Source organism: Culex quinquefasciatus, chromosome 1 (assembly GCF_015732765.1).
Source record: "Culex quinquefasciatus strain JHB chromosome 1, VPISU_Cqui_1.0_pri_paternal, whole genome shotgun sequence".
Lineage (NCBI taxonomy): Eukaryota > Metazoa > Arthropoda > Insecta > Diptera > Culicidae > Culex > Culex quinquefasciatus.
Genome location: NC_051861.1, coordinates 5002982 through 5017337, shown reverse-complemented (window position 1 = coordinate 5017337; position 14356 = coordinate 5002982). Strand labels below are relative to the sequence as shown.

Below are 14356 nucleotides of genomic sequence, written 5' to 3'. Positions count from 1 at the left end.
CACAGCATTTCGGACGACTAGATTGGACGACGCGTTGGTGATTTGATTTTCTTATTTTAGTTTTTTTGTTTTGTCGATCGTAGGCAAATTTTGACACTTCGTCCTAATTAGCACAGGAAAGAGTCGGAAGATAAAAGCGACCATTTTTATGGATTTTTAAATGAATTATGAAGAAATGTTTCAGATTTTAGATATTTACAACAAAAAACAACTCGGATGAAGATCCCGGGAATAATGCGATGAGAGACCTTTCAAGCAATTCCTCGAAACCATTAGCCCGTTTTTTTTCGCTAAATCTATGTACAGAACATAAAAACAATAAGCCCAATTTTCCACCCACGAGACAGAAGAAAAAAAAACACAACGAGTAACATTAAAGGGAGACTTTGACCACCGGCATCACAACCCCGGAAACGCCGGATCTGTACTCACAAATATGCCCCAGGAACACTGGTGGTGGCGGATCGACATTGTTGTGATTTTGGCCTGGAAAAATGCGAGTTTTTGGGTGTTACTTTTTTTTGGGAAAGTATTATTTTCGCAGTGTGAGCAATCTTAAAAGTACGATGAACTTTGTTTTATTCTTAGACGTTTCTCATGGGCTTTTTTCAAATTTGTTATGAACGCTACAATTTTTACAATTTAATAAATACTAACTTGATTAAACCAGTTTTTTTTTTCTCCAAAATGTACGAAATAAGCATAAATTTGGTTTTAATCTTAAGAAGAATCATATGATTTCTTAGTTTTTCTTTTTTTTTAATTTTTTTTTAATTCGACGACAACATTTCAAAAGGCATCATGTACATTTTGACACTTTCTGGGTTATTGTATATTCTGAAAGTACTCCTAATAAGCTACCTCTCCACCAAAAATGAGCAAAAGCTACTTCAGCAAAGTCTGTTCAATAATGATTTTAAATAAAGTAACATAAACAAAATCTCTGTCATCAGCAAACCTGTTTATATAGCCCTGTCAATCTGTCAAATTAATAAAAGACTGTGATTTATGTAGTCTTTTATTTCTAGATGAATAAAAGCATCATGAAAAAGACGCCATGTACATTTGCCGACGAAAAGCGAATCATAACAAAACTTCCCCTCCGCTTGCAAAAAGCGCCATGTACATTCGGCGAAGAAAAAAGAATCATAACAAAGCTTTCCTCCAATGACGACAGCAGGGTGATATAGACGTTTGTGATTTCAAATGAAGTTATGTTTGTTATTCTTAAATATAATGACGAAAATATTGTTTTATTGTATATGGATGATCTGATCTGATTTACTTTTATAACAAAGTGGAAATTGAAAAATGATGCTCAACATTCAAATGCGTTTCTCTCAAAACGTACGGTTTGTAAAAAAATTGAGACCTTATCTAGTCTTCAATAATGATAATTCAAAGTTCTCGTGTCTGGACTGTGGTAACAAAAAAAACAAATTCATTATAAACTTCAAAAATAAAATTTAACGTGCTAAAGTACCATTCATTAAGCAAAACAAGCTCGTCCCTAACATAAACATCAACTTAAGTGAGCAGGATATACTGTATATTTTCTGGAACATTCATGCTTTTATTAGCCAGATTTTGCTTGGCTTGATTTTCACGTCATTTTTTTTAAATACATTTTTTTAAATTTATAAATTAATTTTAATGCATTAAAACGTCTGATTATTTTTTTGTAAATGATGACTTATGTTTGTATTTTTGATTATAAAAATCAGAGGCGACGCGTGGCCAAAATGTTTACCTGTTCAAACAATCTTTTTACTAATTTTCAAGTTTTTTAGCTCAATTATATTTAAAAAATATCTTTTATGCATTGTAAAAAAAATTAGATGATGTAAGCAATATTGTTGTGAGAACTGTTGATCACATGAAATTTATTGAAATAGTAACTCTTTCAAATTACAGCAATTATCATTCTTCAAGAAGTGTAAAATTGAATTGCTTTTTACATTGTAGTTTTCTATGATTACACTCAAACCCCGATGGTTTGACACCAACTGTTGTCAAACGAACGGGGTCACTTTTTAGTTTGACACCCCTTTTACACAGAGTTCACATACACTACTAAACGTTTATTTTGGTAGTGTGCGTGAGCGCCGTGTAAAAAGTGACAGTTCGTCACTTTTTAGTTTGACTTTGACCAACCAACGGGGTACAAACTAAAAAAGTGTCAAACGAAAAAGTGACCAACCACCGGGGGTTGAGTGTCGCTTGTTTTGTAAATAAAAAAACTAAATCAAAACTTGAGGCGTAATCCAACCACAAGTTTTCCCTGGAGTTTTCTTTATAATGAACTCTCTTATAATCCATTGGATTAGATTAGAGCAAAAACAATTTCATTATTCTCAATTCTCACTAAGCAAACATTCCGGATGTTGACCATTCTAATCCTGAAATCACGTGCTCTAGTTTCCTGACCAAAACAAATAGGCTATAAACATTGTATTTTACGCTTCTCTTCAAAATTTTCCTAAAAAACTAAAGGGAAAAAATTAATATCGATGAAAATTATGAAAATCTACAACAAATAAAATAAAAGCATCACTTTATAAAAATTTCCCAAAAAAATTTAAACGTTCAAAACTCAAGAATTCAAACCAAGTAGATATTATTACGGTGGGTCTCGTGGCGCAGGGGTAGCGGCTTCGGCTGCCGATCCCGATGATGCTATGAGACGCGGGTTCGATTCCCGCCTTATCCACTGAGCTTCTATCGGATGGTGAAGTAAAACGTCGGTCCCGGTTTCTCCTGTCTCGTCAGAGGCGCTGGAGCAGAAATCCCACGTTAGAGGAAGGCCATGCCCCGGGGGGCGTAGTGCCAATAGTTTCGTTTTTTTATATTATTACGACAGCTTTATTTTGATTTTTGTTTTTGGACAAACAACATGTATAAGAAATTATTGTATGCTTGATAGGTTAAAGATTTTGTTCTATTTTCTTCCAAATTATTTTGCAAATCTGTCGATGAACTGGCTTGCTCACTTTTAACTGAGCTATTTATACTTTATTTCAGTTAAAAACGCTTCAATGAAGCGTCAATGAAAATTCTCCCAAGCAGCCGCCAACCTGTCCGAATTTCTCCATGCACGAGTTCCCATACAACGCATCCAAAAATACACAGAAAGACTCCCCTATTTGTACACGCTGGACGGTATGAATATGGTAGTTCAGGGTGTGCATGAAAGCTTTTGCACAGTCGACATAAAAACGCGCGAGCCGAGACGCGAGCAGGGAGAGAGCAAAGTTCAAAGAGAGAGAGAAAACTCCAGATTTTGCTCTCTCCCTGCTCGCGTCTCGGCTCGCGCGCTTTATGTCGACTGTGCAAAAGCTTTCATGCACACCCTGAACTACCATATTCATACCGTCCAGCGTGTAATAGGGACTTTCTGTGTATTTTGGATGCGTTGTATGGGAACTCGTGCATGGAAGGGAAATTTTCATTGACGCTCTATGATACGAATGCGCTTGGCTATTTCATGGTTCCAATAAGAGTTGGCGTATTCGTTCAATTATTTTGATGAACATATTTAAATTCTTTCTTCAGAAAGAAATCAAAATGATCACCTGTCCTATGAACAGGTTGAACAGGTGGACGCGACGCAATTTTTGAACGCGACGAATTTTTGAACTTTAAATTTTGAATTCTTGAATTTATTTTTTGTGGTTTCAATTTTTTTCAATGTCTTAATTTTAGAAATCAGAAATTTTAATTTCCAAACTAAATTTTTAGAATTATATATTTTGTTAATTCACATTTTTTATTTTAACTTTTTAGAAATCTGTTATTTTTTTATTTTTCTCATTCTCAAGTAGCAGTTTCGAAAAAACGAAACGAAACTATTGGCACTACGCCCCCCGGGGCATGGCCTTCCTCTAACGTGGGATTTCTGCTCCAGCGCCTCTGACGAGACAGGAGTAGCAGTTTCATGTTTGAGAACAAATGTCTAAAAAGTTAAAATATAAAATTAAAAAAATGTAAAGATATATAATTCTGAAAATTTAGTTTAATTAAAAATTTCGAGGCCTAAGAGTACATTTACAGCACAAAAACTTGAAACCAGAAAACAAAACATTCTAGAATTTAAAATTTAAAGTTCAAAAATTCACAAATTGAAAACATTTTAAAATTCAAAAAATACAAAAATACCAAATTAAATTATCATTCACAAAAAAATCCAAAATTCAGACATTTTTATTTATTAAAATCAATTCATAAATTCAAAAAAAAAATGAATTGTAAAATTCACAGATTTGGAAATTTAACAATATTACAAATCATTTGTTTAAAAGGTTTAGAAGTTTAAATTAAAAATATCAAACATTCGAAAATTAAAAAAAAAAAATCAAGACTCAAAACTTTATTTATTCCAAAAAATAAATTAAGGGACCATCCATAAACCACATGGACACTTTTATCGGGATTCACCGCCCCCCTCCCCCCTCGTGAACAATTTTCCATTCAAAAAAAAAGTTTATGGAGCATGGACAATCGCCAAACCCCAAAAAAAATAAAAATCCGCATAAATTAAACTAAAAATATATAAGAGCAAAAAAAATCGAAATTTCAAAAATTTCAACATTCAATCCAAAATAGCTCAACTTTGCAAATTATTTAAACTTATTTAAAAATTCGAAAATCTATGAGTATAAAAATTTGTCAATTTAAAAAAAATATTTTAAGTTAAAAATTTACAATAATCAAACATTCGGATTTTTTTTTATTTTTCTTAAAGTGATAGGGTACGTTATCCATTAGTGGACCCCTTTCCTATAGTGGACCCTCTGAAGGGTATTTAATGGAAAATTCAATAAAATCACAATTTCAAGCGTGTTGTTGTCTACAAATCATTTATTTGGCATGTTCAGCATCATTTAGAACAATGTTGACTGACATTGAATTGTCCTTTTCACCAAAATAAGTGTTTTGAGTTCGACATCTGAAATCAGCCATGGCCACAAGCATTTTCACAACAAAACTGCATTTATATTTTATGATTGAATTAACCATCTAATCATTTTTTGACTGATTATTTAACTTCAGCAAGTCGAAGTAATGTAAGTTTAAGGATATTTACTAAAATAAAGCGAAGAAATGCAATTTTCTAGCAAAAATTATGGGGGTCCAGTATAGGACAACGAAAATCCAAACTTTTCCAAAAGTGGACCCCTGTTAATTAAACCTTCAAAAATGATGAAAACTGTGTATTCAAGCAAAAGTTTCTCTAAAACATACAATAAATGCTTGTTGTTATCAACCTAAACTTTCAGTTATGAGTATAAATATAGCTGTTTTCATGTTAAAAGTACCAATAATGCTGAAGCCGTAAGAAATTATAATTAATCAAAACTATAGTTAATTGTACTTAACTGAAGCACCATAATTTCAGTTTGAAATGATATTTTATAATAATAAATCAATAACAAAACATTTTTTCCAATAAACATGCGTGGTTTTATCAGCAACTGTAAACAATTCTATTGTTTAGTATCGGACAACCATTTATGTAATTAATATGGAAAAATTTGCATCAAGATTACTTTTTTTAAATTATTTTTATGTTTACAGTGGTTTTTGAGACGTTTTCTCTGATCTTTTTCGGAAATAAATGTGTTTAAATGTCTGTTTGGTTTTTTGTTGTTTTAAGCCAAATTTGTTGACAAAAAATATTTGTTTATGATGAAAAGTGACCAAAATCCATCTTTTATTCATTATATCTATCATTAGACCTACACCATGCATCAAAACATCAAATATCGGTTAAATTTGGTATAAAAATAACAGTTTGCCTATAGTGGACCCGGGTCCACAATAGGAAAAGGGGGTCCACAACAGGCAAAAAAAACTTTTTTTTTCAATTGGCTATTTTTCTGCTCAAAAACAAATAACTGATGAAACAAATAGTCAAAATTGTTCGAAAGACTTCAGTTTTCATTGTTTTGTACAAAGGGTTATGAAAAAGTGCTTAAAATATTGAAAATTTGTGAAAAATGTGCTTCGGCTCTACTAGGGGGTCCACTAATGGTTAAAATACCCTACATCAACAATAAAATAACTACTAATAATTGGGTCCTAAAATTAAGCTTAGATTGCTTATATTATTGCAATAAAGCTTATTTTTCTGAGTACAATGACCCTTTGTACGACCACAAAGAGTTTAAAATGGATTTTCAAATCAATTTTCAAAAATTAACCTCGCGGTCATTCTTAACAGAAAAGCGCCTACCATAGTTGATCCATCGAAAAAATGTTGTCTTGTAAAAAAAAAATTGCATTAAAATGATAAAAAGTGATCAGAAATGGTTTTTAGTCGTGTTTTTTACCGTTGTACATAAAAATTAACATAGGGCTTTAGTACCCAATTATAAGTATTATTATCCCAACAAATCTAATGAAACAAACAAAACTTATAAAAAAACGGAATCGACGTAACACCTTATAATGTGGCCCTCTTAAACCTTGCAGTTTCGTCAACGGATCCACAGGTGTGTATCGTTCTTTTTGCGACAAGACTCCGCCTCCCGGGTCTCCTAAGTGTGAAGGTATGGGCACGGGGAGAGGGCACCGAATACCTATATTTACACTTAGAAAACTTATAAGTTACAAACAATTGGCTCCTTAAGCCCTATATAAATTTTTATGTACTGCGATATGAATGCAAAACAAATAATTGACAAGACAACATTTTCTCGATGCATCAACTGTGGTCTCCTTGGTACGAGCTGTCAAGTAGGAACTTTTGTGTCAAGAAGGGCCGCGAAAATTGCTTTAAAAATCCATTTTAAATTCTTTGCGATCATTCAAAGTATCATTGTACTCAGAAAAATAAGTTTTATCGTTGTGAACAATAATATCAGCAAGTCAGCCTTGATTAAAAATTCAAAAATTCAAAAATGAAATTTAAATTAATTTAATTTAAATAATGATCACACTTTTATTTAGAGGCATGGTTTGTTGCAAGCTGAGAAGTTTTTTTTTCAAGCTGCTCAGATCCCCAATCTGTTCTTTGAATACTGTTCACCCTTACCAAAAATCATGATTTTTTGACTTCCAAATCCCACTTTTCATACGAATTTTTCAGTTCAACCCATATAACCATTTTTATGGTTGTAGTACCTGAACTCAAAAAATCGTATGAAAAGTGGGATTTGGAACTCAAAAAATCATGATTTTTGGTAAGGGTGTTCTCTCTGTGTTACATGATACGACTAACACAAGTATCTCTTCGGAGAGAATAGTTGCTCTCGCTGTGGGTGTCACTGTTTACTCATAAATCATTGGAAGAGATTTTCTCGCTTCCCTGATAGTTTCACAAGATAAACTCAGTAGATAAAGTATAGATGAAGTTTCAGAAATGTGTTGCTTAGCAAAACAAAATTAATTTGTTAAAATCTGGAGTTTTTTTGAAAAGGTCCTATAAACCAAATTCTATTTTTTGCGTTTTGGATGTTTTTGAATACCCCTGACTCAAAGCGGTTCTAAAAACATAACATAATTATCATAGGAACATACAATTTTGTGAAGGTCACCGCCACCTTCCCCAAAATCCAAAGTCCCACCCAGCAGGAACCAACCCCGCGGCACCAGCGCCTGACTCAGCAGCGCACGTCGCGTCGCGATTAGATAAAAACCCCACTCATCAATCTCTCGCGGCAGCTCATAGCAGTTTTTTTTTATCATTAAACACTCTGGCCTGGCCTGTCGTCAACCACCACCACCGGAGTTACGCAATCAGCCTTCTTTTGTGCTACTACTCACCCTTGATGAGCGGCTCCGACACCATGGTCATCTCCTCCTGCGGGATCATGCTCATGAGGCGGGCAATGTCCGTTGCGAGCATCCGGTCGACCACCTCCAGCAGGGGAATTTTGAGCGAGTGGAACTTGCTAAAGTCCTGGTTGGCGAGCACTTCCTGCATCTTTTTGATGTCGGGGAAGTCGCCGGGGGAAATCTGGTGCTCCTTCTGGATGCGGTCGTACACCTGGCCCAGGTTCTTGATGAGATCTTTCTTTTTGCTGTCCTTGCCAAAGACCGAGGGCATGTCCTTGCGCAGTTCGTTGATGATGAAGGCGTGGACCTTGGCCAGCCGGGCTCGCTTGATGAGGTCGTTCAGCTTGCGGAGGGCGGCGTTTCGCGGCAGCGACTGCAGATCACGGAACAGATCCTGCTCTTCGTCTTCAAAGAGTCGTCGATTGACGTCGTAGCGCAGCGGTTGATCCCAGAACGAACCGATGTAGACGCGGGCCACTTCGGGAGTCTGCAGAACCTTACCGAGTGACCACATGAGCGCACCGTAGACACGCATCAGCTGCTGGTGGTCAATCATGTCGGCCTTGTTCAGCACAATACGAATCTTGTCGTCGTGTCCGCGCAGCGCCTCGATCGATCGTCGGAACTCGTCGGAAATGTCCAGCTTGTGGGCGTCAAACAGCAGAATGATTCGATCGACACGTTCCGCGAACCATTCGAGCACTCCGGTGAAATCGTAACCACGGTCAACGCGCTGCTTCTCACCCGACAAAATTCCGGGCGTGTCCACGATCGAGATGGCACGCAGCACCGGCGACGGAACGTGCGAGCACTGGAACCGATTCAGAAAAGCATTGCCGTACTTGCCCAACGGCCGGAACTGTTTCTTCGGATCCACCACCAACGCATTGCCCGGAATGATTCCCTCCTTGTCGTCGTACATGACCGCAATGAACCGATCCGTCGTCGGCTCCGGCCCAATCCGGATACCCGGGAAGTCCCGCTCCAACAAGTACCGAATAAAGGTCGTCTTGCCCGTCGAATACTGGCCCACCAGCAGAATCATCGGCTTCGCGTCAAAGTCCGGATCCTCCAACTTGGGCGAGTGGAAGTCATGGAAGTTGTAGTGCTCCTCCAGCGGCAACAACTTGCTCCGGTAGATCTTCTTGAGCTCCCCGAGCACATTCTCCACGACCTCCTCCTGTTTCGTTTCCCGTTTCAAAAAACTGAACATTTTCTATTTTCTTCTTTTCCCTCGGCGGTGCTCCAATTTCCACACACAAACGCACACCCTCACACTGGTCTGGGGCCTGGTCGGGGGGGCCACCGATTAGTCACACCACTCGCGAAAAGAAAAGCAAAAAAATGAAGGGGGCACCTGAATCCGGAACACAACACCCGGACGGAGAATAGACCCAAACGAAAATCGCAGCTGCTAAATTGCGAATTGAGTCACGTTCCGGAATTTCGCGACGGACGGTCCACGGGTCAACCTCTTTGAAGGAGGAGGAGCAGCACCACCAGCGACGACGACGACGACGAGTTTGTTCGAAATCACTTCGCGAAGAGGGGAATCGAAATGAAAAAATGACACATCACAAGATATGCCTGACATTTCAAAGGAAAATCTTTTGTTTGTGTTTGAACTGTCGAGGGAGTGGTGGCAGGTGTTTTGGATTGTGAGACAAATTGGTAGCGCGTTGGTAGCCAACAAAAATGAAATGTTTCAGACCACTTTTTCAGCATTAGTGCATCTCCAGCGCTGGTGGCAAACATCGAAGCAAAGAGCAAATCTCTACGAAATCGGTCTTTTTTAGAATTTTAATTTTTGTATGTTTTGGTTTGGTTGAAACTTTTTTGGTGCCTTCGGTATGCCCAAAGAAGCCATTTTTCATACTTAGTTTGTACATCTAGAATGTTTTGTTTGAAAAGGTCCAATAAGGTCCAATAATAATTCAAAAATCTGTATCTTTTGAAGGAATTTTTTGATCGATTTGGTGTCTTCGGCAAAGTTGTAGGTATGGATTAGGACTACACTGAAAAACAAAACGTCGTCACAAAAACTTGATTTGCAAAAAAACACTATTTTTATTTTTTTATTTTTTTATATGTTTTAGAGGACATCAAATGCCAACTTTTCAGAAATTTCCAGGTTGTGCAAAAAATCTTTGACTGAGTTATGATTTTTTTAATCAATGCTGATTTTTTTCAAAAAATCAAAATATTGCTCGCAAAAATTTTTCTACTTCACTTTTCGATGAAAAATCAAATTTGCAATCAAAAAGTACTTCAGTGAAATTTTGAAGCCATTTTTAGGTAACTTTTTTGAAAATAGTCGCAGTTTTTCAATTTTTTTAATTGGTGCACATGATTGCCCACTTATGAAAAAATATTTTTGAAATTCACCATATTTTGCTTTTTTTCACCTTGTTGATACGACCCTCAGTTGCTAAGATATTGCCATGCATAGGTTTAAAAAAAGGAAAATTGATGTTTTCCAAGTCCCACCCAAACAACACACCATTTTCTAACGTCGATATCTCAGCAACTAATGGTCCGATTTACAATGTTAAAATATGAAACATTCGTGAAATTTTCCGATCTTTTCGAAAAAAATATTTTAAATAGTTTTAAACCAAGACTAACATTTTAAAAGGGCCAAACATTCAATATTACGCCCTTTTAAAATGTTAGTCTTGGTTTAAAAAATTTGAAAATATTTTTTTTGCAATTCCGTCGTGAAACTACTTACTTTTCCTGTCATTCTTGTACGACGAAATAGCCTACTTTTCTGTACCAAAAATAACAGAATCGAATAGCAACACTTTTCAAAATAAATGCTGAAAAGTTCTACTTTTCAGCACTCAAACGGGTGCTGAAAAGTTTAACTTTTCAGCACTTGTTTCGAAAAGTAACGCTTTTGAACATTTTTTTGATTTAAACGATTTATTGAAAAAAAAAACATGAAAATTTGACATAAAATTTCACTCAGTGCGTGTTTTTTTGGAATTGCAAAAAATGTTGTATGGAACTCGTTGCAAAACTTGATTTTTTCAGCACTCTTCGTATTTATCCAACTCGGTGAACCTCGTTGGATAAATGTACGACTCGTGCTGAAAAAATCCTCTTTTTGCAACTTGTTGCATAAACTACTATTTCGAAAAAAATCGGAAAATTTCACGAATGTTTCATGTTTTAATATTGAAAATCGAACCATTAGTTGCTGAGATATCGACATTAGAAAATTGTGTGTTGTTTTGGTGGGACTTAGAAAACATCAATTTTCCTGTTTTTAAACCTTTGCATGGCAATATCTCAGCAACTAAGGGTCGTATCAAACAAGTTCGAAAAAGCAAAATATAGAGAATTTTCTCAGCTATTTATAAAAATATTTTGTATGAGTGGGAAAACATGTGCACTAGTTTAACAAAATGGAAAACTGTGACTATTTTCAAAAAAGTTACCTTAAATGGATTTAACTTGCACTTTATCAAAATTTCACTAAGGTACTTTTTGATTGCAAATTTGATTTTTCATCGAAAAGTGAAGTTGAAAATTTTTGCGACCGGTATTTCGATTTTTTGAAAAAAAATCAGTATTGATTCAAAAATTCATAACTCGGTCAAAGATTTTTTGCCCGTTCTGGAAATTTATTTTTCATTTTTATACATAAGTTTTGTATGGACAGCTGCCAAATTTGTACGGAAAATCATATTGACAAACTAATGAAAAAACTTTCCCTCGAGCTTATTGATCCTTGCACTGTAACTTGGATTTGGCCCGCACTTTTCTCTCGCACTTTTGACAACAAAATTTCCAAAAACTAGGCAACCAGCAGTTGTTTATTTACAATTCCAGTCGCAGTTTCCACCAAACTGGACATTCGCACTTTAAAATTGCGACTGTGAGCAACATCGGCTCGCTTTGATCATTTTTTGAGAAAATTAAAATTTCCCAAGCCAGTTTGACAAGTCGCAATAGTGCGATCGATAGCAATAATTTAGTGCGAAGTCCAAGTTAGTGAGAATTGCGCAATATTTTAGCAAATTTTAAAATCAAAAATAAGTTACTGTTGTCATTATGGTAATATTTTTTTGTGTGTGCATAAGACATTTTGAGAAATAATGCTTATTTGTGCGAAGCTGCTTCGACAACTTGAATGTAGATGGCGCAAGTGATAGTTCCTGGTGTCATGTCCGTTCGTCCGTGATGTCCGTGATTCAATCCTGCAACCCATAACCCCTACACTGATAGTCCAACATTAGAGGCACGATGGAATTAGAAACTGTTCCCCTACCTACTTTTGACAATAGGTTGCTCGGGAACTGCGTATTAAGGGAGCGTTCTTTTATTACGTCTGCCTGTGTGGATCAATCGGACCGCGCACTGGACTCACAATCCAGAGGTCGCTGGTTCGAATCCCGAGGCGGACGCAAAAAATTCTAAGTGTAAACATAGGTATTCGGTGCCCTCTCCCCGTGCCATACCTTCACACTTAGGAGACCCGGGAGGCGGAGTCTTGTCGCAAAAAGAACGATACACACCTGTGGAACCGTTGACGAAACCGCAAGGTTTAAGAGGGCCACATTATAAGGTGTTACGTCGATTCCGTTTTTTTTTTTCTTTTATTACGTAACGCAGTAGAGGGGGAGGGGGGGGGTCGGAGGCCGTGTTACGCTCCATACATTTTTTTTTAAATTTTTATGGAATTTTTGTTACGAGGGAGGGGGGGAGGGGGTCTAAAAGTTTGACTTTTCGCGTTACGTAATAAAAGAACGCTCCCTTAAGGTGAGAACAAGATTGTCCGTCAGACCTGGACGCAAACGCAAAATTTTGCGCCTGTCATCATAGCCTGCCAGTCATCGAACATTGAACAAAGCAACCCCTGCAGATTGCCCGACTGACAGTTGATGGAAAAATCGAACTGGCACAGCGTCCCTGTTTGAAAAATGTCGCACGTCGTACGAGATGTCGCACGGATTTGATTTTACCGTTTCTATATCGATTGGTCGAAAGGACGACAAATGGACGACAAACAATCGACATGCATGACATCGTTTTTTGCATCGATTTTCTGACAGATTGACGTTTCGGCGGCGTCGGCGAAAAAACTTTGACAGTTTAAATCAAGCAAAAACTTGTTCAGACTGGATTGAACCAAAGTTAAAGATTGAGGTTGAAAATGTTATGTGCAAAACCAAATCGGAGCAAAAAGTTGGTTGGTAAGTTGGTTTAAGTAGTTAGAGGTAGTTAGTTACTTTCTATTTCTATGAATATTTATTGGGAACCTTCTTTACCTCGTGTATTCAGATGCAGTACAGCCGGATACCGGGCCACCCGTGGAAATATGGTTCGAAGCATTGGCCTCCCCACAGTCAGCACCGATCCTGGCCCAAGGCCAACACCATCCGGCTGGTGGTAAAGGCGGTCTCTTCAATGTAAATACCACCAAATTCTTTCATCATCCGGTCGCCTCTCTTACGAACAGTGCCACTAATCCACTTGATCCTGCTCCGCAGATGCAGTAGTTTCCGTTGCCCAATTCGCTACCCCCCAAACCATAATGAAGCGTGGCGAGCCATTTCCATCATCAATCCTAAAATACATGAGGACGTACATACAACGATTCGGCTTTTCCCACCTCCTCTTTGACATCTACAGCCGGATCCGGAGCTCAACAACAACAACAGCAGGCTTCCCACAACAGCCTCAACGTGCCGCCGACTCCGACCTACAACACAACTCCTCCGAATGTAACGTAAGTTCCACTGTACCCAGCCGTTGAACCAAAAACAATAATAAACACCTTACAACATCCTCACCAGGCTACTCCGGAACTGAGCGGACCTCCCGCCGGCATGGGACCGATGCATCATAAACCACCAACACATCTCCACCATCCGCCGCCACACGTCCACCAACACGGACCGCCGCAGATGCCCCAGATGCAAATGTCCCCGCACGATCACCGCTGCGGACTAGAGAACCTCTATGTTCTCTTATCAGTTCAACACCCAGCAGCATCTTCCGCACCATCCGAGCCCCGCGGAAATGAAGCAAGAAGTTAGGCAAGAAGTCAATATAAGCGGAAGTGCCGCAGCAGTTCAAAAGCAAGAATCGATGGAATTGACGCCACCGCCAAGCCAGCGACAGCCGCCACCGCATCGATGATTCCTGCTAGCTTAACCTCATCGAGAACGACGCGGAACAGTGGGTTCCGGACAATCCATCCAGAAAGCAGAAAATACTCGCGCGATCAGCTGATGCAGCTCAAGAATACGGCAACGGCGTACAAAACAAAAAAAAAAACGAGAATCTGCACAACAGATTGAAGAACGACTTGGAGAACTACTCGTGCGTGGTCCAAACGAAAAGGGCATGAACGAGCATCTCCGAGATGCTTCTGCCACCGTTCATCAAAGATTGCCAAATTATTTCCGAGATGCTGCTGCCAGGCCTGCTAGGCAGAGGAGTCGATGGCAACATGATCCAAATGAGACAACGATACATTTCGAAACGACCGTCTTAGCAGGGCAACAGCGGCCAATTTGGATCACAGTCAAACAAACAATCCCAGCATGGTTCCGGATGTGTATCGCAG

The 14356-nt window shown here is 38.0% G+C and overlaps 2 protein-coding genes across 3 annotated transcripts in view; one reads left to right on the top strand and one right to left on the bottom strand.

The window, feature by feature from the left end:
- LOC6040872 (EH domain-containing protein 3) overlaps positions 1-9354 on the bottom strand; it is a 29482-nt gene extending 20128 nt beyond the window's left edge. Inside the window, exons 1-2 of one of the 2 annotated variants that reach the window (XM_038249309.1) lie at positions 7765-9354; positions 433-486 (exon numbers count right to left, since the gene is read on the bottom strand). In XM_038249309.1, the coding sequence (XP_038105237.1) occupies positions 433-486; positions 7765-8989 (1279 nt within the window). In that variant the 5' untranslated portion in view covers positions 8990-9354. The remainder of the gene's footprint in view (positions 1-432; positions 487-7764) is intronic. The other variant, XM_001850155.2, reaches the window with a different exon arrangement.
- A 3764-nt stretch (positions 9355-13118) lies between these two features.
- On the top strand, positions 13119-13823 carry LOC119765134. Its single transcript, XM_038248330.1, has 2 exons — positions 13119-13513; positions 13581-13823. The coding sequence occupies exons 1-2, from the start codon at positions 13319-13321 to the stop codon at positions 13821-13823; spliced, it is 438 nt and encodes a 145-aa protein (XP_038104258.1). The 5' UTR covers positions 13119-13318.
- The last annotated feature ends 533 nt before the right edge of the window (positions 13824-14356 follow it).